Here is a 23946-nt window from a genome sequence, read left to right on the forward strand (position 1 = left end):
TAGTAATAAACAATGCTAATTATCTGGATGTAAAGCTGATCTTTTAGTTTCCATAGTTCAATCACACAACTGGGTGTTTGTATGACTTGGTCCATTATTTTGGGTCTATAATTTAGAAGGTATTGAGGACACAGGATCAGAACAACAACCAGGTAAACTGTATTTCCTAAAACCAGGTCAGCAATGGCAGATTACATAATCTATCACTATAGGGCCACTTTAAATAATAACTAAACTTCAAATAAAAATTTTTTTGCCCTCTTCCCCTCCAAAGAAGCATATTAACTAAGATCCAAGAGCCACTGCTCTTCTGTTTATTTTTAGCTCTACCATGGTTGCACCTGCACTTTACAATTTTATGGCCTTCTTTGGGGCCAATTCCATTCTCCTGGGAACACAGCCCCATAGAAGCTGTAATGTGCAAATATGAGCAGGATTCGGGTATATATGCATCCGAGGAAAGGACGAGCGGGTTAGTTTAGGTCAGGAAAGGGTCAAAATTTCTAGAAAAATTAAAGTGGAACTAAAGTTTTGAGTGCATTTCAGACAACAGGTATTTTTCTGCATTTGCGGTGTCTTTGATTGTTTTAAGCACAAGGAAATGCACATTTATTAATTATGCTTTGACATACACTAAACTCATGAGATGTGGCTTTCTCTGATGCTATCTGTAACCTCTCTTAGGCTGCATGTTTGCACTCCTATATGTGTTTGCATCTCTCTTCCTCTCAGCACCAGGGAGTGACCACAATAATAGGCAGACACAGCACCTCCGCCCACTCCTCTCAGTACAGAGCTGTGCATTGCCAGAGCTGATTGTGCAGTGTTCTGAGATGTGAGAGTATTACTCAGGGTTGTAGCAGCACCTGTCCTGGCACCTCAGCCAAGTCCTTATCACTGTCCCAGCTGAGGTCTGACTGCTACTGCAATGCTAGAATGGGCTGCCTCTCTAGGCACTCTCTTTCTCATAGTGTTGTGGTCCTATAAGAAGCGCTTTAATCTTAATTTCCCAGCAGTTGTATCTGCAAAAACTGTGGAGGAGCCAAGGGAGGACTACAAACTGATCTGTAAACCTTCTGCGCTGGCCAACTACCTGCTAAGACAGTGCAGGACTTTCTGCGGTTTTTCCAATGTCACCTGGCTGTGGAGAACTTTCCCCAGTTTGCAGACTGTGGTGGGTGTCCTGGGACCTGTGGATAAAGGGGTGCACTTTGTCAGAGAGTACCTTCAACTGACTGATGATGGCTTGATTGCTCTGGATTGGGCAGTAAAGCCTGGGCACCATCAGAGGAGGAGGAGGACTTCCAGCAACTCTACAGTGCCCATTCTCCTGGTCATCCCAAACTCCTTCGGCAAGATCACTAGGAATATCAGCAAGGTAGGAGTGGATGCTAAATGCTTAAAGATATTAAAAGCCAAAATTTTGGATAGTTTAAAGAATGCTGTTTATACATTTACTCAAATATATAAATATTTACTCACAATATTCATGCAAACTCTAGTTTTTATATTTTTGCTTACAACGCAACTGCACCACCTGCTAAATACCTGCAAAAAAAATGAAAAGTTTAGTGCAAGGACATTGATTACTTAACCTTACGAAGACCTTCCCTTTATTTTAGGGAACAATGGTCACCTCAACAAACAGGGAGGTAAATACCCCCAGCAGAGTCACAGACAGCAATAAATATCTGATGGGGTAAAATCCTCACTTACGGCCTATTACCACATCAATGTGTTGCCTTACCTGCACGTCATCACATTCAACTAAGTGAATGCTTTATAAAGAACATAGCCCATTTGAAAGCATTCATCCAGGAATTTTACAAGTGTTTGGTACTATTTCAAAACAGACAGTTTAATGCAAAACATTCCACAGTCACCCCCTGTGCACTATTTTTTTCCAGTGAATGTGTTTGTAGGTCTCATGTGCATTGGCCCATTAACATGGATAGAGATTTCACACAAGGGTGTTTTTTGGGCCATTGAGGGTTAGGTCTTCAAATTGAACCTCCATTTACATGTGCAGTAACTGACAATACATCAGCAGTACAGCACACTACAATGAATATTGAGTATGTCATGCTGCATTGTGTTGGCAAAATACTGCAGGTGAGTTTTTTGTGTAATAAGGTAGACTGCCATCCCTTTTAAAATGAATTGTCTGCCTTAATGCTGCATGCCATTAGATATATAAACACACTTGTCATTAAAGTAGCCACCATTCTATCCCCAAAAAATTGGCTTTACATCCTACTCTTTACTGCTGCTTGAAGGCTCAACTATCTAAGTAAAATATATCAGCCACTAGTTAATAAATCAATCATCAGGCATCTCTATGGGGTCTATTTAAAAAGAAGTACATTGACATTTACTGAAACATTTCCTGGGTGGGGATTTATCATTGCCATTGAAACACATAGACCTGGAATATGTTTCAGTGAACGTCATATCCACTTTAAATACTTAAGGAGTACTTTATGTTAGATTTGCGTGTTGCAGATCTAAAACGTGTATGATAGGAGAACTTTAGGCAATGCAGAATTTCATTTTAAGATGACCATAAAACATTTGGTGGCATGTATTAGTGACTTCACTTGTTGCTTTTTTGACATGCATGGTATAAAATATTTGTGTCAGACAAGGTAAGCAGTCATTGTATAGTCATTTTGCTCCTTTGTGATCTAGAATGTTGGCTAGTACACACATTTGGCACAGTCCTTGTGCCCAATCCTGAAATACTGTGAACAAGGTAGAAAAAAATTCATAAAAAGATACTCTTCCATAGCATATGCTCTACATCAAAGCATAACATTTTAAAATTACTTTGGAGCTTTTAGCAACTCGTACCTATTGATACAAATAATAAATGTATGTGATGTACATCACAGCTTACACAGTACAATGAGTTCAGGGGTCAGGAGTATAGTAATGTAGGACATTGCAGGATGATGTATCACAAAGCAGAAGTCAGGGGTCAGGGATATCTTACACAGTGCAGCAGTTAGAACCATGTAGCATTTTCTTAACATTGCTGTTTAGTAGGAGAGGAAAAAAGAAGATAAAAGCAGCAGGCCTCCAAAAGAATCAATTGAGAATTTCTATTCTGAACATGAAGCTGCCAGTCAGGAGAGTTTGCAACTGCAGACCATAGAGCAGTGAGGACAATGGAGTTTAAGACTTTGTGCGCGGTCAGTTAAAATATAACTGTTATTACATTTCAGTTATTCTTTAACAAGGTGAAGATGATCATTGAACTCAATGAAAACAAAAATAAATAAGTGAAATGCAGGAAAACAATGTATATCCTCTACACATTGTATCTGTGTTCTGTAAATTTCTGGTGATATAATTCTGGTATTGCAATATACACCTCGCACTGCTACTCTGTTCTGCTGGCACTATCCCTATCCCAGCAACTTTACCAAATTATCAATACTTCCTCTTCAATTGGAGAGATGTTCCCTCTCAATGCATCTAATTCAACCTATGTGGAGTTTAAAGGCTCACTGATGGAGAACAGAAAAACACAGCAGGCATGAGTGATGTGACATCTTCAGGGGCATAGTTTAGGTGAGGGAGTCCTGGAGGACACAGAAAAATTATTTGAAACCAGTGGACAAATTTAAGGAATGTCGGTAAACATCAGTTAACTTTATAACGGAGGCATCAGATTACTTCAACTATAACTAATTTATCAATTTGACATTGGGGTCTGGGAACTATAAACATGCAGAGATGCACATTCCAAGTTGTCTGCTGCAAAAATAATTACTTTATCAAATCAAAGGCATATTGCATTTACAAGGTGGTTGGGTATTGAATTATATGTATCTGACTGATCTGAAAAATAGATAAAAACCCTGCCAAATATTCAGTTGGCGCCCTATGGCCATCTCAATTTCAAGTAAACCTGTGGAATAAAAAACATATAGGTTTTAGTACTTTATGAAACACTAACTCAGAACAAATTTTTAGATGTAAAGACTTCTCCTTTGTCTACTTTCTTTGTAAAAGACCCAAACTAACGTGCTTATAGAAATACGGACAAAGTTGACTGAGACTTCAAAGTGGAACTAAACCCAATGAATACTCATTCGTCCCCATTTCGCCACGGATGCCACCATCTTCTCCCTTGTTCTTGTTCTGATCTTCTGGCCATATTGATTGGCTTGGCTGGAATGATGTAACTCCTGCACAGTTCCCAAAGCTGCTACGTGCCAGGTATTCCAGCAACCAATGCATGCACAGAAGATATGTCAATCAGGCAGATAAGAATGATTGTTAAATGATTATTGCTGAAGAGACATTGGCTGTACCTTTCTGCAATAAAGCCCTGTCTGATCCCAGATTTTTAAAGTGGAATTTTAGGTATGCTTAAAACATTTTTTGAACAAATGGATTTTGATAGAAAGTTTCTCTAATTCACAACTGACAATGTTCTACCTTTATTAAAACAAATCTGTCTGTGCACTGAAACTCACTTTTCCATTGCATTGCAGTTATGCACACCATATTTAATGTACAGCACTGTGTGATAATTTGGTGCTATATAAATCCTGTTTATTAATAGCACATCACAGTTAATGTTTTTTTAGAATGAGCCCCAAATCGCAAAAAAAAAGAATTGAACCCTTTCATGGACCTTACACCCTGCACAGTGCTGCCAACAAAGAAATACAACATAACCACCAAGACACTACCCAAAGAAATGTGAAGCTATTCAGAAACCTTCTCAGCTTTAACTGATTTAGAAATTCCAGCCTGCTGACCAACTTCGGATGTACAGGTATTCCTAACTTATTGACTTACCAGCTTACCAACCACTTGCGTTTAGAACTCCCCAGTGAGTACAGTGTACAGCCATGTAGCGCCTCCCTGCTTTTGATAAAATAGTAGAAGTAATAAAGAAAGGTTTGAGGCTCGAAATTTTTAGTGCTTTCTGCTGAGCTCCATTTCCCTTACTGCATTGAGATCCAACACTTGCAGGACTCAGCACTGCAGACCGTCTCTTTATTATGCTCCTTGCTTAACGACCGGGTCATTGGAATAGAACCTGGTCGTTAAGTGACGTGGATCTGTAATTTCCCCTTTACTCGAACTCACCTATCGGGTATGCCTTGACAATCTACATCCTCCCTTTCTCTCTGCATAGAGGCCTCATTTTTTTTCTCATCCCAGTGGTTTTGGGGTCTAGGAAGGCTTGAAATCATAACAAAATGGGACATAATAGGTGGTTCTCCTTTGGCAGGTTGCTGTTGGTTCTGCCAGGGAAATGGTCTCCTGCAATGAAACCATATATATATCTTCCCAATGCTAAGCTGTTCCTGACTGACTGAGTAGGGTGTGACGGGAGAAGTACTCAGTTTAAAATCCTGGTTATTGGGCAGCAAAAGACCCTCTGCTAACAATAAATGTCTGTTTGATATGTTTGTGTTGACTGTTGTTAATGTTAAAGGGCTTCCGTGACCACAAGTTACGATATTTCAAATTTACGATGACGATACTGATACGGAAGTTTTGTGCAGAAGGCACAAACATAATGCCGTATGTGGTATGATTAGTTGGAAACAATGCCAGGATGTACGCTTCTTTTGCCTTGTGGGACACCTCACACTCGCTAATGATCGACAAAATTACAGTATACAGTACTTTTCCATACTGATTAATATTTTATGAGACTCGTGGGTAGGGTAGGCCAGTTTCCAACTTTTAATATTTTCACATTACAATAGGGTCTTCATAATAATGCATCTCCATCTTAACTCGAGGACTACCTGTATTAAATCTATGTCAAGCAGTCCAAGTCATTATCTACATATATATAAAATCAGATGTATGTATGTATGTGCGTGTGTGTGTGTGTGTGTATGTATGTATGTTCCACCGTCACTCGAAAACCCATGGAGACATTTCAACCAAACTTGCCATACATATGACTGAGACTTATGTGAGTGCACCTGTCATCTTTGTACAGCGCTGTGCTATATGTCAGAGTTATATTTGGATGAAAAGCATGGAGACATTTCAACCAAACTTGCTATGTTCCACTATCACGTGTGTATGTCATCACTAGGAAACGCATCGAGACATTTAAACCAAACTTGCTAGACATATGACTCAGACTCATGTGAGTGCACTGCTGATCTTTGTACAGCGTTGTGGTATATGTCAGAGGTATATTTGCATGTATGAATGTGTGTATGTATTGCTCAGTGACAGTGTGCCTTTTGCTTATATTTTTGCTTTTTTATTTGGAATCTTTCAATTTTCTGGCCTGTAATAACGCCTTCGAGAAAACGTAAGGCATATGGCTGACTGCAATCAAAGGCAAAAAAATGAAACAACACCGAAGACAAGAAAATCACCATAGCTTTATTTGATTCCTTTTCCTGTATAATAAAAGATTGCAATAAATAAATACCCGACAATGCTGAGTTATCAGCTAGTTAAGATGAAAATTAAAAGGTCAAGTTTGGAAACGCCAGCATTTGTGGATTGCAGAAGTCACTAAGTTGTTGGATGTGTTGCCTCTTCTAGCACCAGTGTACCAGGACCTAGATCCATTTTATATTAAGGGTGAGGTTATTTGTGCACAGAACACAACAGCAAAATATAAAGATAATAAGCAGCTGTTAGGTACTTGGATCATAATGATATTAACACAGTCCTATTATTACACTAAACATGGTAGTTAAGTGTCTATAAGTACTATTTTGTAGTCTGTTTTTAGTTAGTAAATAATAGTGTGGCTTAAAATGAGATCATTCTAGGTTTAGGATTAGTCTGCACACCTAAGGCAAAGGCAAACCTAAAATCTACATAGCTTGTTATGTTTCCAGACTGTAATACTAATCTGATAACTTTTTACAAGATGAAGTTTAACTAGAGTCTTTGGTTACATGGTTAGAAAAACATGTAGCTTTTTTACATGCAGAGAATGTCTGTCATCAGTATCCAGCTCATGTTTGTTTAAAGATGACCTGTCATCATTTCATGACAAACTCTATTCAACAATATAAAGTAAATATTTAAGCTATGCAGAATTAACCAATCAAGTCTATATGAATGGGAATGTGATTGTGCATAAAGGTTTCAGCTTAGTGGTCCATCACAGGACAGTCATAAATGTTACTGGCTTGCATCATTGAGAACTCCAACAAACAGTAAAGGGGCCAACAGTTCACATGAAGAAATAAAAACCCCCCGGAACTAAAAATGTGAAGTACAACATTATTTTCCAAACAACAAGATATTTTCAAAATGTTCTAGAGCAAATCAAACAATTGATGGGTAATATTTTGTTTCAACATAGATATCTTAAAAAATGTATTATTAGACTCTGATGTTCCTGCATGGTGTCCAGTACCATGGTACTTACCCAATGCTGATTTGCTGAACCTACTTTTTTTTATTTGGCGCTTGATGCCAGCTGTGGAACTTTATTTTAATCTTTTTCTATGTAGTCCATTAGCTGGCACAGGACACAGACATGCATTTATGGAAAACGCACCTTGGCAGTCATGCTCCAATTGTCATAGTGGAGCAAGGAATGGGGAAATTTCTCTTACATGGTCCCAGTGAAGGATGAAACCCTGCCCTGCTCAAGCGAAAATGTAAAGATCTGACAAAAGAGATCAAAGTTCCCTAATAAATTTAAATGTTGAAACTTTTCCATCAGTAGTGGACATCATGGGCAACTGAGATATAGAAAACCTAAGGACAATGCTGTTATCGTCAGTCTGTTGATAATACAATCTTCATTTTATATTTTATTTGCAGCACACTGTCATTAGATATCTCTTCAAGGCAGATGGGCGATGATTCAGTGCAGAGAATATTCACAAAGGTCAGGAACATTCTGTATTAGTGTTTAGAAGCTCAGATTATACCCATTTTATATAAATAGTTTTATTTACCACACAACTTGTGGTACGTGGATTTGCCTTTTTTTTTTTTCTAATACAAAGTACTGAATATGTCAAAGCTGCAATGATCACACAAAAGTACATGCATGGATCGCAAAATACTTTAAGCTTCTTCTAAATCTTCTTCTACCTTTTTCTATGTATACATGAGCAAATCTTTTACTTGTTGTGAAAGGTTCTTTGACCAGTTTCACTTTACTGTTGTCCATAAAAAAAATTGCTAGAATTTGTCATGGATTCTTAGCAGCAGCATGTCGGGGACACCACTTGAGGTAGTTAAGTAGAATTTCTGATACTCCTGTATTATTCTAACTTGCTGATTAGTCCAAACTGAGAAAATCCCCTCTTTCACAAGCAGTTTCTGGGCTCTAAAGAGTGATATATTGGTTTATCTAGAAGAACAGTGGTAGAAATACTTGTATTGGACATACTTGTTATGCCTAATTTGGTCCTGCCAAACTGTTAGGGAATTACCTGCCCATTCTCAATCTTTCAGTCAAGCTTTGACCTTTTACAGTCTACCATCGGTTTCGCCTGCAGTGTTTGACTTGTAAAAAGTTTTGATCTGTTTAGAGGCCATGACTTCTGCATATGTCTCCATGCACTAGTCAAACATAGCACCAGGCTAGATTAAAACAACACAACTATTAGGCAGGTCTAAACATACCATAGCACTATCTGACTTCTCTTGGACTACCAGATGTTATTAGTGAAGCACAAACATGAAAGCTTGGCATGGTGAGAAACTACATTCATAGGTATGACCCGGTATGGTTTTGGCATATATTCCTAGAACAACAGTTCCAACATGAGCATCTTTTCTAACCTCTCTCGTCAGCTGTTCGGTACACAGTGGTTGACTAATGGGGTTGGGGACCTCACATAGATTTGAGAAAACTGATCTTCGACATCATTACCTAACCCAACAGATAATTACAGGAGCAGGTAATTCTTTAATGGGTACAATAAACAATCGTCAATTGGTTGGTACAGTGTTTACTTTCCTCTACATTTGGCCATAAGTGGGTAGTGTGTAGATTAGAAATCAAACAGCTTGGAATATATATTGTAAATATGAGGGCTACATTAGCATATGTCAGTTAAATGACCCAGGCATATGTACTTAAGGTCTGACTGGTCCAACCAGTTTGCATTGCAAAATCTTACGGCTAAGAAAATGACTTGATCTGTTTATGTGTATATGTAGCTTGTTTCCTTTTTCTAAATGTATTATGATTACTGTAAAGATTGTCCAAAACAAGGCATGCCATAAACATGAAATAGCAATTGCATGTGAAGGCATTGGTCTTATTATAAAACAATTTTTAATTTAGGGCAATATAAAGAGGAAAAGCAGAAAAGCAAAACACCCAAAGCTGATCCTGTGTTGTAATTTAATGGTAGTTGTCTAGAAAATAATAATGCAGACAATCACCTGTTATCAGCTCTTGGCCAGAGCTGTTTGCTGCTATATTTAGACCTATAATAGTTCACAATATAGAAAAATGTTGAAACAAATGAATCCTTAGTAGGTTGGTAAGTATGGGTAGATTAACAGTGTTTCTATATGTTTTGTATGCAATTAAAGATTGAGCACAAAGCATAAAACAATCCTTTTCTCACATTGCACTACTTGTTATACAATTTACCATAACCAATATATCTATATCTAACAGATGTGTCACTTGGCCCTCACCCATGGATACCAGGCCGTGGTCTTTAACCGCCGATGTCAAAATGGATGCCCTCTAAGCACAGCCAAGTTACAGCCGTATGGGGATCCTAATGACCTGCGTGAGGCCATCCGATACATCCGTCATTGTCAGCCTTCATCTCAACTCTTTGCTGCAGCTGAAGGCACAGGTGCTGGACTTCTGCTTTCCTACCTTGGCGAGTGTGGTTCATCAAGCTACATCACGGCAGCAGGTTGCATCTCTCCTCTGTTTCGTCTGCAGGACTGGTTTGAAGCTGGGTGCCCATGGCTTTGGCAGTCAGCACTACTCTTGTATCAAAAGATGTATTTAAGCAGGTAAGTTTTTGCATAAACTACATGGTGGATGAAATGACCTATGTTTTTGAAAAGTAGCAGTCCAAATGTGGATTGCTGGTAAGCTAAATTGTAGACTGGCTGCCTATATCACTTGTGGGTACTTGCTGGCAAGCTTAATTCTAAATTCGCTGGTTTTGAGTGTTTTGGCACCAATATTTTAGTGTTCATTATGAAGGAATGGCTTTTATGAGTGGTATGATCTTCATGCTTCACAAATGTATGAAAAAAAGGAATAATCTAAACCCAATCACCATTGTTTAATGCTATTGTTAATATAATTTGAAAGTCTTTTTCAGTCTACAGGCTACAATAAAACAATTCCTTATTCTCATGCTATTTGGATCATTGTTTAGACATTTATTGTTATGGGCTGGCAACTGTCCCCGGGTTGTGCTCCATCTTTGTCATCCTTTCATATGTGTAGACTACAGGTAGCCATATTGGCACACATTGTGCAAACAGCCCACTGTAGTCAATTCTGTGCAGTTTATTTTTATCCGACACTGAAGAAAACATTTGAAGACAAAAGATGTCAGAGACAGGCTGAAAACTGTTTTCTCTAAACTAAGAAAAACCTGACAATCGTGTATATTACAATGCATTAGCAAGCTAAATGTCATTAAACATGTGTTAACATCTACCAGAAACAGACATTATATCACAGTCTGCAAATTAAACACAGGCTTTCTAGACATGCAATCTTATTGCTTGTAGTATGACGTTTAAAATTGATTGACAAATATACTATGGCTTTCAGATTTTAGGTTTGTTATAAACCTGGAGTTACAAAACGAAAATTAGACATTTATATAAGGACAAATGATAATCTGTGTTCATGTTTTAAGGGACAATTGAGATTAGAGTAGTTCTATGAATGCATGGGGTCTCACTGCAGCTTTTCATATATCATGGCTTTGGTTGGGGAATTAACTTGAAGACCACAAGCTTTATGCAAATATAAACATAAGCCGTAAACCCCATTTTGAGTGCTTTTATATCCTATGGGTAATGCAAATTTAAAATTTTGCCCTCCCAATCCTACTACAAAAAGCATTTACTTTGCAAAGGATGATCTAGTTCCCCTTGCTAGAGGAGGAGATTGCTAGGGGTTCCATTAGCCAAGAGCAATTTGTGCCTCTCAGGTTAGCTACCACTGACACCGATAGTCCGGTAGACTTTATGTATTGGTGACTTTCTTCCCACTAGCTAGCAGTAAGAGGCATTCATCTCATTCACCTCCAGGCTAATGCATTATGAACTGGGCATATATGTTGGCAGGGGTTCCCTGTTATTTCAAGGTTCCCTCCTGTTAAAAAGGTTGTGAAAGATGATCTAGATAGTAATGCTTGCCTTAATTCGCTGCATGATCTTGCTCCTCATTGGTTTTGGTTGTGGGACCAAAGCAACTTGCCAATCTTCTAGATCAAGCTGTCATGTACAATAAGGCAGGGGTAGGCCGTGGCTCTGGCCGGTGCACCCCCCAGTGGGGTCGGCGGAAAGACCCCCGCTTGGGGCAGCACACCGGCCAGATCTGTGGACCATGTCTGGCGTACGCATTGCAGGCTCGGGGCGGTGGATGGGTTGTGTCCAATGCCCACTCTGCCATCTCGGGCATATCTGGCATCATGACGTCACTCTGGGGGAAGTTTCTTCCCCTTTGAGTGACACACAGCTCCCCGTTCATGCGCGGTCGGTGAGATTAGCAGTCTGCAAGCTCCAAAAGGTTGGGGACCACTGCAATAAGGGACCAGCAGCTATGTATCATTCTTCTGATGTAACTGCTGGTCCTATTATTTACCTGATGATGGGAGTGCTCATCAACATTCTAGTCCTGGAGAGTAAAACAGTGAACCATTAGCTGTCACAGGACTGTGAAATAGGGTAATTTATTATTCTGTGTTAGATCATTCTGTAGACAAAACAAACAAAATAACTTTCATCACCTGTTCAAAGTTACCTTTACTGGCAACATTTCCTAATATTTAGTCTGCCAACCCCTCATAACCCCTATCTGTCTGCTTACCTCAATCCTGTAGTTGCAAACACATGTGATGGTGACATTGTTGTATATCATTTTGAAACCCGTATTAGTTCACTGTGTGTCACCAATGGGAAAACCATTTTGTTTGCAAAGGATTGTAAAATTGTGACTTGGACATCTCTAGACATGGAATTACAGACTGTGGCCTTTGGGTTGAGGGAGACTAATATACCACAATTCCCTTCTCTCACCTTGCAGTCATTTTTAAGTAGAACCATTTCTCCCTTTTTTATGTTTCTCCTTCTATAGAGATTAGCACTATACACACGCCTTTATTCATTGTACCACTAAACTGTATGGTGGAGTTCTTCTTTAAATGGATGCATATGTCTCTTTCAATAAAAAAGAAGAAATAGTTGTGCACGCTTTGTTGCACATCACTGATTTCCTAGCAGTTATACATCTCGGGCATCAATGACCCAGTTTTGAGTTGTTGCACACAGATCATTCTTTGCAGTATCTTACCACACAAAATACTGCAACTGAAAAAAATACAGTGACAGCAGAGATACAAGACAGCTGCTGTAAAAGTATTGTTTTTTTAAGCTAAGCTATGTATATTTTAAGTGTATCCAGATAAACTTGCTTTGTATCTGCATTTGGTCACCTTCCAAGATATTTACACACATTGTGACCCCACAGACTGTTGTATAAATGTGCATAACGCAACCGTTTATTAAGACAAATTGCAAATTCCAAAGCTGTGCAGTATCTAGGAGGACACTGGGGCTCATAAATTACAATAGTTCAGGAAAAAAATGTCTGCCATTGCAAATCAGAACCCATACCCTCCCCCCCGTGTCGTTTTGGATACATATAACAAAATTACTTGGTTCCAGGCTGGGTGCTACAAGAGACATCATGAATAAATTTTGGGATACTTCTAAATAGTACACCATTCCTAATGTAGATAAATACTATATATCTGCCGTAAATGGATGGATACTAATATAGGTAATATAGTTACATTTTAGTAAACGTAAAGAAGCAAAAATCTCCATGAAGACATAGTTTGAGTGGTGTGGAGAAACTTGAGTGGCATTTATAAAGCATAAAGTTCAATTCAAATGACACTTTTGGAAAGGATAGGAATGTTAACTGTGAATTAGGTCTTCTTTACCATCATCGGCACTAGACCTCACAAATTCAATTCTATCGAAATGGATACAAATTCCCAGAAAGACACACCAAAAATCATGGAGAAACCTTTCTTAGAATAAGTTGTTATAGTCACATAAGGGGGGAAAGCTAAATGTATAATAATATCCATGATTTTAGAATGGAATAAGGTCATATAGGACCTTATTCCATTCTAAAATCATGGATATTATTATACATTTAGCTTTCCTCCCTTATATAGGAAAATAGGTCATATGGATTGTGATCCTCATTACCTTATCTATTCTACCTTATCAATAATGAGGGTTATGTTTAGTCTGTGTGGAGATCTGCCCTTCCAGGTATAAAGAAAATATTAACACTCCTCCCATCATCAAACTTCTAAATAACTGACATTATGTAGTTCAGTACGTAGTGTTCAGATGTGCATGCAATGGACTTGGCCTTGGAGAATCATGGCCACCTCTGGTGTGTGTCATGATCTGGGAATATATTGGTCAGTGTTCTTTCTGACCTAGCTCAGCACATGAATTCAGAGTATGTATTGCAGCAGTAGAGAAAGCCTGAAAGCATAAACATTGCCTAGACATAAAGATTTGCTGTTAAGGTAAAACCCTGAATTTGGCTGAAACTTGAGTCTGGCAATGAATTAGAAAGGCGGGAGGGAGTTACAATCGTTTTATTAAATCCAATTGTACTGTAATAAGTCAAGATTAGTTCAGTTGGCTTTTCCACATTTCATCTGCTAATAGACCTCTCTTCCTTTTCCCCATCTTCCCAAATGCTGCACTGTGTTCTTCTCTGTTCTTTCACACCCATCGTTATAATTGACCCTGTCTAATCTGTCCTCTGCTTTCCTTCGATCTTGATTCTTTTTCTGTCATATGGTCAAGCTTTTCAATTCGCTAATCTCTGAGCTTTCCTCTGTTCCCCAACACATAAGCTCAGTTTTCATTTTACAATTTAGTTATATCTTCCATTAACATATATCTCTCAACATTATGGTTGGTACCCCTTTTTTTCTGCCATCTCATTGCTCTGGTTTGGGTAGCTTACTATCCTCAAATGGACGGCACAGTGACATAAATACAGACGTATGGACTTCTGCAGAACCTTGGCACAGCCACTGATGGTCTTCTAGCTACAAATCTATAGGCCCATCACTATTTTTGAAGGCCCCTACTTTTTAGTACAAGCTCCTTCACGTTGCAAGTCTCCCTTTACATCAAGAGCAGTTCTTTACAATTATCAGAGCTTGCTTTTAAAATCAGAGTTTCCCTTTTTATATTAGTATCTCCCATTTTTTTTATCACTGCCTCCTTCATATCAGGTGCCCTGTTTCAAACGAGAATTCTCTTTACATTTTAGTAACCAATGTTTCATCAGAATCCTCCATTCTTCCATCAGGAACCCCAGAGACCTCTTCCAGCATGGACTCTCGGCAACTCACCCGTGATTGTAATTACCAGCCACTCAATTTTCTAAACCAAGCCGGCAGAGGAGATCTTCTGCTATTGCCTTCCTTTGCGGGGTGTTCTCGGAAGGTCTCATTTAATGCAGGGCTAGGAAGAGGAAGCTCCTCTTGCAGCTCTATATACAACAATGAGGAGCAAGACAGTGATCATGAGTAAGGCCCAATATCAGGACCTTGTTCCCACAATGCTGCGTACACAGACTATTCGGGAATGATATTAAATTCATGATTTATATTGAACTAAACTTTTGTAACATTACTCTTCAATTGTGAAAATTTCCTGCAATGTGCAGCAGGAACTCCTAGGCCACTGATAATACTTAACAATTCCAGAACATTGATAATCCCACAATGATGACAGGATGCAAGAAAAAACATTAGCAAGGATAAAGCATAACCAGGTTGCCAAATCTAGGCCGACAACATTTCCATAATGCATGTGAAAGATGACCTTACTGAGTCAAAGAATAGGTATCTTCTTTAACTAAAACATTTTGAGATGCCACACAAGTAGGAAAGAAGGGCGGGTTGCCAGCTAATTAGTCGGATTTGACGTAGAAGATGTACTGGCATCTTGTTTGTGTAAGTGTTGGAGCTGCTTTCACTCTCTTGAATGACATTTTGACATTCACCACATATTAAGCCATCTGAAACTAACATTTTGACTGTGCCATAATATTTAATCATTTCTGTGTTTTACTCTAGACTCACAAATATACACAAAACCATGTTCAAATGCATAGAGCCTCTGACCATTTTCCACACGGTCTGACACTTACACCTAAGTTTAATGCAGTTTGTCACTGGTACATTTCAAATAGAATAAGATTTCAAATGTATTAAGAACTTTCAGCAACCTCAAGACAAACATGATCACCTAGTTTCACACTTTCTATATCCTCACCAATCACACTGCACTTTTTTGTATATATAACATTCACAGCTATAGCCTCTCCCGAATATTGTACGGTTAGTTAATTTACTAAATTAGTTAACTCTATTAACTTAGCAAAGTTAATTATCACTCATCAAGGAATAGATGGGTGGGCAGCGGAATGGAAGAAAACCAAAGGCCTCCCTTAAGTGTCAACCAATTCCCATTATTTTTATTGTTGAGTCAATTATTTGTACCAGTTTTCTCAGATGTATGGGGCCCCAGCTATACTTTATTAGGCCTATATTTGAGTATATCCAGTAATCCATAGGAACACAATACCAAGCTCTGTCAGTTGTTTTATCCTGAGCTTCAGAAGGGCTTTTATGAAACTTTAAGCACCTTCATCATCCAACTACTAAGAACTAATTCTGGGCAGGCTTGCTCTGCCTTTCTCATTACATACTCTGGTCGGTCAAGAACACAGTAACAGGATGTCCTGAGCAAGCTCCGAGTTGGTATTTCTACGAAAAAATATGTACGTGTATTAAATATGTGTACAGGAACAGGAAGATGTTTTTTTTTTTTTTTTTTTTTTATCTATTACTAAGTTTTCTGTTTTTGACCAAAGTTGTAATTTCAATAAAAGGAAAGTTACATTAGGACTTTTTAAATTTCCCTACACTTGCTGCATTGAACTTCTTCCAGTCTAAAAGTATAATTTATAATAAAAAATAACACATTGTAGTGTTATTTGGTAATCCATAAAATTTATAGCATATTGTGAAATCTGGAATATTTAGCAAATCTAAGGTATCAGAAATAGTTTTTATAATATGAAAACCAAAAGCATTATATAAAAAGTCAAGATTGAGGCATGGTTTTTCCTAGGCTATTTTTATAGGATGCACCACTCTGCTCATACTCTCTGTCCCTGTCTGCTGACAAGAGTTCTTTTAGCCAGGGAGGGGGTGATATTAACAGTTAGGTGTAAGTGAGCTGCAGCTACTTGGGGGAGAGGGTAGAGAACAGGGGTAGAGGGAAAGTTCCTAATAAGGACATGGTAGTAGGAAATGGTATTCTTAGCAGGATTCATTTAGTGCATTTTGTGTGGTGCAGCCACTCTGCTTCTGTGCATTGTTATATTTGCAGAAAATAATAGGTCATAGTTATTGTTAGAGACTAAAAAATAGCCTTCCTTTTTATTAGACTGCAGACCCTGAATATAGAAATGCTCTGTTTTGTAATCCCCCAGTGACCTGTGGTAGAAGGCTGATTTTAAGAAAAGCATCTTATGTCAGACATGCAAATCAATTTCGTTCTAGTGATTTTCATAGTTTGCTTGGATCCCTCCAGCTCTTTTTATAAAAAAAAGCCACCCTCTAGCCGCAACATGCAAACCAAGTATTTGCTTTACCCCTTACCACTGAAGCATAGGTTTGCTTTCAGCTCAGTGAAGCTTAGCTGTGAATCTTATAATAGAACAAGGAAACAAATAAATGTGACTATGTAAGATGTCCCTCTTGATGTAGAGAGGGAAATGCCAACCTTTAACCAGCTCTATTTCTAAAAAAAAATGCAGAAAAATAATACAGTAACCAACAAAAAAAACAAAGTCTAACAAGTATGTAAACTAATGAAAATGTACTTAGATGTTAGCATAAGGATAACAGTCTTGTTTGGATAAAAAATTTGGAACTAGAAGGAATGAAATACATAGGTCATTGAGATGTTTTTTTCAGGTTCCATTAGAGCTGAACTAGCCAGATATAAAATACACAGATAAATGCAACTCTGTATTCATTAACACTTCTCGAAATGTATTTCTCTAAATGCAACACGTGTAATTACTTAAAGAGGAACTAAACTGAAAAGTGCCTAAAACAAAACAAAAAATACACTTAAATTCAATTCCGCGGGGCAGTCTGATCCATCTGAAGGTGTCTTCCATCAGATCCTGTGTCATTCCAGCACCGGTCACCGAGCCGCAGCGCCATCTTCACCTCTTCTTCCTGGTTCTTCTTCCTACGTCACCCGACGCAGGCGCGAGTTTGGGTGACGTAGGTTGGGAAAAAAACTTTTTTCTCTTTTCATGAAAAGGCTCCTTTTGTGCATGCCCAAGCAGCCAAGAGCCTCCCGGGATGCGTGACGTAGGTATCCCAGGAGGCTTTGCACTCCCATTCTTTCTTTCAGTGATTGAGGGGCGCTACTGCACCCCTTTTTTTTATTTTATTTTTTTTAAAAAGGTGTTGCACTAAAAAAAAAAAAACCTAAACAAACAGAATTTTTACTTCACATAAAAGGGTTGTCCACCCTTTTATGTAAAGTGAAATTCTGAGTTTAGGTAGGCTTTAAGCTGATGCTACCAGGTTAACTTTTTGCACAGCAAAGCTGGAGTGTGGGAGGAAGAAGCAGTACACATTGGTTTATATGCTAACAAAAAGTATATTTATAGGAGCAAAAAGCACAAAGACAGATGACCTCACCGCTGTGTTACTTTTGTATTCACTGACCAGTCACAAGCAGGGGTCGAGTATAACCTAGGTTTAGAGGAAGTCGGTTGTAATAACTCTCAACATCAGAGTAACAATATTTAATGCCAGAAAAAATCTGTTGAAAGTTTCTAGATTGAAGGTGATTATTGAAGCAAAACACTTTCATAATATATATTTAATTAAATTTTTAGTTCAGTGTTGGCCATGGGTTTAAAGTGCTTGGTAACATGACGTGTTGAAGGAGTAGATCAGAAAACCCTACATCAATCTTTCCTATTCAGCAAAATTTAGATGACAAAATACTTAGTACTTCATCTTTAGTAAAGTGGCACAGAAGGGAACCTTAAGCAGAATTTTCTTTAGGAAAAGAAGTTTTTTCTAGAATTTTATTTTTTTTTTACATATTATTTCATTCAAGGATTATTGTTCAGCTAGGTTTGTTGTTTTTAAAAACAGACTTGTGTAAGACAGTGGTCTCCATTATGTGTAGACCGTTTCACATTACACCCAGAAATTTCCTGGATGATTAATATATGTATACATTGTTGGGTATGGTAGTAACAATATAAAACAGGGAATGTTTCTCCCCTCACTTCAGGATGTAGTATGTATGGAGCCGCCTCTAAATAATAAGGCAAAAATAATACAGACATGTTTCACTTAACTGCTTAAAAATGTAGTTAAAAATATTCAATGAATCACTGTGATAGAAAAAACATGTTTAGATGTATCGAAATGTAATTTATGTGTTTGTGTGTATGTACAGGCTGTAGATTTGTTTACTATCTTTTCCTGAGGAAGCCTAATTGTGGTGAAACGCGTTGGAGTTTATATGACAAATCCGGTCATTTTGAACTTATTTACAAGAGCACCTATGTATAGCATGAAATACCAGAGTCATGTGAAGTGTTAACAGGACTAGGGTAAAACACAAATAATTGTTCATTATATTTATGTATTGATCGAATGTGCAAAACTACATAATTAAGATTGTACACAAACAAGTGAGCCTCAAACCTCTTTCTTTATTGTTTTCCACTAATTATGGTAGTAACAATTGTAAGCTTGATGTAAATGGTCCAAGTTATCTATAAAACTTTGTTACACGTTACCATTTGTCACTGCTTTTCCCCTTCATTGCTTTGCTGTTTGGCAAAAGATAAACATCTGCTACTCTGAGAAGCCATAGTTATAGTAGGTCAGCACCCTCATTTGTTTATTTGCTTCCATGTTTTTATTTTTGTTAAGGTATATAAGGTTAAGGTTAGTGAGTGCCAATATCATGGCAGTTAAGAAATATCTGCTCATCTAATTATATAGTAAAAAGATATACCACAATTTATGTTCTATAGGCCAAAATAGTATTTGAGGTATGTTGCCAATATGCACATCGTCTGCATGAAAGGATGACAATGTTGGGACAACATAAAAGATACCTGTGCTGGTTATAGACAACTGATCCTCTAAAAAGCAGAGATTTATTTTTTATTTAAAATGTTCTGGAAAATAAATCTGTTCAGAATTGTAAACTAATGAAAATATTTTTAGAAATGTACTATTCCAGCCTTCACACTATTGTCTATACTGTATGGAAAACCCAGGTTACGTTTAGCTTGTGTGAGCCAAAAACCTTCTAAGTGATTGATGACGGTGGAGCGCACAATAGATGACTATTACCTGGTACAAAGAAAGAGGAAGTGGCAGGGCTGGAAGCCAAGATGTGGCCAAAAGAATTGTTTTTGTTGTTGTTCACAAACATTGCACTTGTTGAAAATTGACATTTTATTAATATTATTTTTATTATTAAACTGTATTTAAATAGCACCAACATAATATGCAGCGCTGTACAATAAATAGGGATAGCAAATGACAGATACTAACAATGACACAGGAGGAGGAGATGACCCTGCTCAAAGAGCTTACAATCTAATAGGGTGGAGAAGTAGCACACAATAAGGGGGGATATTTAATGATTCTGATACTTAAATATTGATTATTTGATCAATAAATTGACTCTAATAACTAGCATAGCCTGCTTAAAAAAATAAGTAGTGTGCCCATCCCCTGCATAGTAACAGTTATGCTGGATAACCAGCCTTCTACACTGTTCATGTTTCCCATTTGTTCCCTGAAGGTCCACTGTAGATTCCTAGTTGACTTTTTCTTTTCACATTCATTTCATTTTCCTGGTCACCACTGTCCCCTAGATCAAGGATCCGCGGCCCGCTGTGCGACAGCTGGGCCACGAGAGCACAGAGACTCGCTTAGTGAAGAGCTACGGCATCGGTCCCCAACCTGTGGTCCATGAGAAAACTTTGGTGGTTCATGGCTCTGACCAGTGCTCCCCCCAGCCGGGTCAGAAGAAGGAACCCCACTTGGGGGGGGGGGGGGCGCACCAGAGCCGCAGACTGTCTACTGTATGCATCGCAGGCTCAGGGTGGTGGGTGGATTGTGTCTCTAGACACAACCCACCCACTCTCCCATCGCAGGCTCTAACATTCCCTTTGAGTGACACACTGCTTCCTGCGCATGCGCGATCCGAAGTCCATAAATTTTGTTGTCCGTGACGTCCATAAGGTTGGGGACCACTGCCCTAGATAGAAAGTGATGGTAAATCCAGAGATATATACCTAAAAGATTGTTCCCTTTCCTTTGTTACTTATTTCCCAGGAAAATAAGTAAGGTGAAATATCCCAAACGGAACAGGACCAGCAAAAAAAAAAAAAAACTGACAGGAGCTTCAACCCTCTCTTACATAATTCCTTAAAACCCCACATTTTTGTTATACATTACAGTGTAATGACCCTCCATGTTTCAGCATGATCACACTCATAGAAATCCAAAAACAATGAGTAATCGGGCAGGTATAAAATGGGGAAGGTAAGAATCAACAGCAGAAGGGGCAAGCTAATCGGTAATTATGTTAGGCCACATGCAGGGAGGAGATCTGTTGCCAATTTTGATTAACCAATCCAATTGATTTTTCCATTGGTTATCGCTTGCAATTGTAGAATACCTGAAATGGTTCCTGTAATTTCAGTACAAAAAAGGTGCTGTGTTGTCAGACTGTAAAAGTCACATCACAAAATCACATGGATCACACAGCAAAACAAGCCATATTGTATGACTAGGCCATACGAAAGCATTTTATAGCTTACATTCATTTCACTTATCACAGCAATGTTCCTGGTACATTTATAGACCAATAGTACATAAAAGAGATATTCTTCTTAGAGCCCAGCACACTTCTACCTGCCTCAACCACCCTAAAAAATGTTTTTATTCTAAATTCTATGCATAATCGGCATGACGGGAGTACCCCCATGTGTGCACAGGGAATCCCCTACATCATTATAGTGGGCGTGTGCTGTGCAGGACCCACATGGACCACGTCCACTCTGATTCCAAGAACGTGCTCTGCATGGAGCCTGCACTGACACCGGACTCTGCACTGCACAGGTCCCTGGTGGCCGTGTGCTGTGCTGAACCTGCGCAGACCACGCCCTCATTACCCTGGTTAGTGGTCAGCCCCCACACATTTTCACCTCACCAAATCTGGCCCTCTTTGTAAAAAGTTTGGACATCTCTGACACGGAGCATCAAATACAGTGGCTTCAGAAAGTATTCAGACCTCCTTCACTATTTTCATTTTTTTTTTATGTTGCAGCCCAATGCTGAAATTGTTTAAAGTAGACCTAAACTAAAATGTTCACTTTACATAAAAGGGTAGACAACCCTGTGAGGTAAAAATGAACTTCTTGGTTTTGGGGCTTTTTCCCCAATGGAAAAATAAATGCACATCTCATGCAATATCACATTTACATAGGTAATCAAACTCTTTACACCCTACTTAGTTGCACATTTGACAGCAAATACAGTCTTGAGTCTTTTTGGGTGAATGCAACAAGCTTTGAACACCTGGATTGAAGGATGTTAGTCCTTCATTTTAGCAAATCCTCCCAAGCTCTGAAGCCACTCTATCACAGAGGGGAAATTTTTGACTACCTATCCACTTTAATGACAAAAAATGTCTGTGAATGAGCTCTTTTAACTTCTAATTATGTGCAAACAAAAAACTTTTTTTTTTGCTAAATTAATTATAATATTAACAAAGCATTTCCTTGCAGAGTGATTTTTTTTTTGGATAAGCAAACTGCCTAAGCTCCTTCAGTAAATCAACTCCAGTAAATCTGGTTTTGTTCTCACACAAATGCAAGTACCGGTAATAACACCACCTGTGACCAGCTCTTTGTTGAGTATTTGATGATTTTCTGGCTAGACAAAATCCAAACATAGTTGCTCTATACAGAACAAAAAAGCATTTCCTTTCAAAACTTTTGAATATGAGTTCCTGTAAGGTTTGTTCCCTTATAATGTTTGTATGGTAAACTTAATTGATCAAGTCCAATATTTCAGAGATCTTTGTAATATTGTGTTTGTTATATTTCATCAGTGAGGCATAAATGTGTGTGTGTCAGTGCATTTCCTACATTTAAAGCTGGCCACATATAATCTACACAAGAATGGTGTTTGTTCACATTGTGGTTACTTTGCATGCTTTTCAAGGCAGGACTTTCTGTTCCTGTGTGGTTTTCAGTGTTTTGCCTTTTGTTATTGTTTCCTGTACTATTTATTTTATGCCCTCTATATTATCTACACTGTCTCTGTATACATTTCTGTGGCTCTAGATAGTCAACCATTTATTGATATGACAGATTTGTTTATATGAAGTCATATAAAGATATTCATTATATTCCAACATTGCCATTAAAGACAATCGCTAATGAGGTTCCTCAATGCTTAAGTCATTCAACTAATCATAATGAAATAAAAATTACAATGTCTTAAATATTTCTGTGGAGGGTGTCTAAAATGTAGTGTGTGGGGTAGGTGGACACAAGGGATTTTCGTTTATATTTGTACCGGTTTGCTGTTATGCTCACCAACTTCTTTATTCTAAAAACACACAGCCATTTTAAAGAACAAAAAGTATTGTAATAACTACAAATCCTTTTCTGTGTGCTTCCATGTAGATTTTACGTTGTGTTTTTTTTTTTAGAGCATATCATATCAAGATCATAACTGATTTAAAAAGAGAATGATACAATACTACTTTAAAGAAACCCTTCTAACAAAAGCTGCACCATTCTCATAGCTCCATTACACATTAAAAATTAACATATATTATAAATATAATAAAATATAATAATATATATATTTTTATATATATATATAATCCAGTTCAATGCTGTTTTCATGTAGGTTTAAATACTTTTTTTATATTATAATAATGTCAATTTAGAGCAGTGTTCTCTTCATTTTCTCTTCATTTTTAACATGGGGGGACCCTTGAAATTCATTTCAGGTCTTCAAAGAACCCCTGCTTAATTACTAAATCCACAGCTCACAATACATTAGTGTGGTGGTCATTGGAATGAATGGCTCCTACGTTAGTGGCCATTGGGAAGAATGTCACCCTTACAGATAGCCAAAAAGATCAGAGGTGTAAACTGCTTATGGCTTAAAAAACCCAACGGGTCCATGAAATCCTGGTTGAGAAACACTGCTTTAGAAAGTGTCCTGGCTTTTAAATGTTTTTTAAAATATGTGATGTGGATTTTTGTATTGTAGTGGAAAATGTTTATTTTTTGAATGAGGATTTATAAATAGATTCCCTATATGTGAGAGTGTTGTCCAGAATGATTCCTCAGGAGTGGTATTGCTTCTAAAGGCTTGACTTTCTTGAGTTCATAGCTAGGCCCACCCGCTACCTGTTCAGCAAGATTGACCTTACTGTCTTTTATTGGACAGAATTATATAGGAAGTTGAAACTTGGCAGTTTTTTTACTTTGTGATTGGGAATCAGGTAAATGATCCAGTCTTTCACCATCAAATTTGTTCGTTTATACCCCAACAACACATGCACATACACCTACTAAAAGGCACGCTAGAGAATAGTTGACCC

The 23946-nt window shown here is 38.0% G+C and overlaps 1 protein-coding gene across 1 annotated transcript in view; it reads left to right on the forward strand.

Moving 5' to 3' along the window:
* The first annotated feature begins 815 nt into the window (after positions 1–815).
* Positions 816–23946, forward strand: part of LOC140342914 (protein ABHD15-like) — a 29360-nt gene continuing 6229 nt past the window's right edge. The window contains exons 1-2 of the mRNA XM_072429291.1: positions 816–1378; positions 9605–9957. Coding sequence (XP_072285392.1) covers positions 929–1378; positions 9605–9957 — 803 coding nt within the window. The 5' untranslated portion in view covers positions 816–928. The remainder of the gene's footprint in view (positions 1379–9604; positions 9958–23946) is intronic.

The sequence above is a fragment of the Pyxicephalus adspersus genome, chromosome 1 (assembly GCF_032062135.1).
Source record: "Pyxicephalus adspersus chromosome 1, UCB_Pads_2.0, whole genome shotgun sequence".
In the NCBI taxonomy this organism is placed as follows: Eukaryota; Metazoa; Chordata; class Amphibia; order Anura; family Pyxicephalidae; genus Pyxicephalus; species Pyxicephalus adspersus.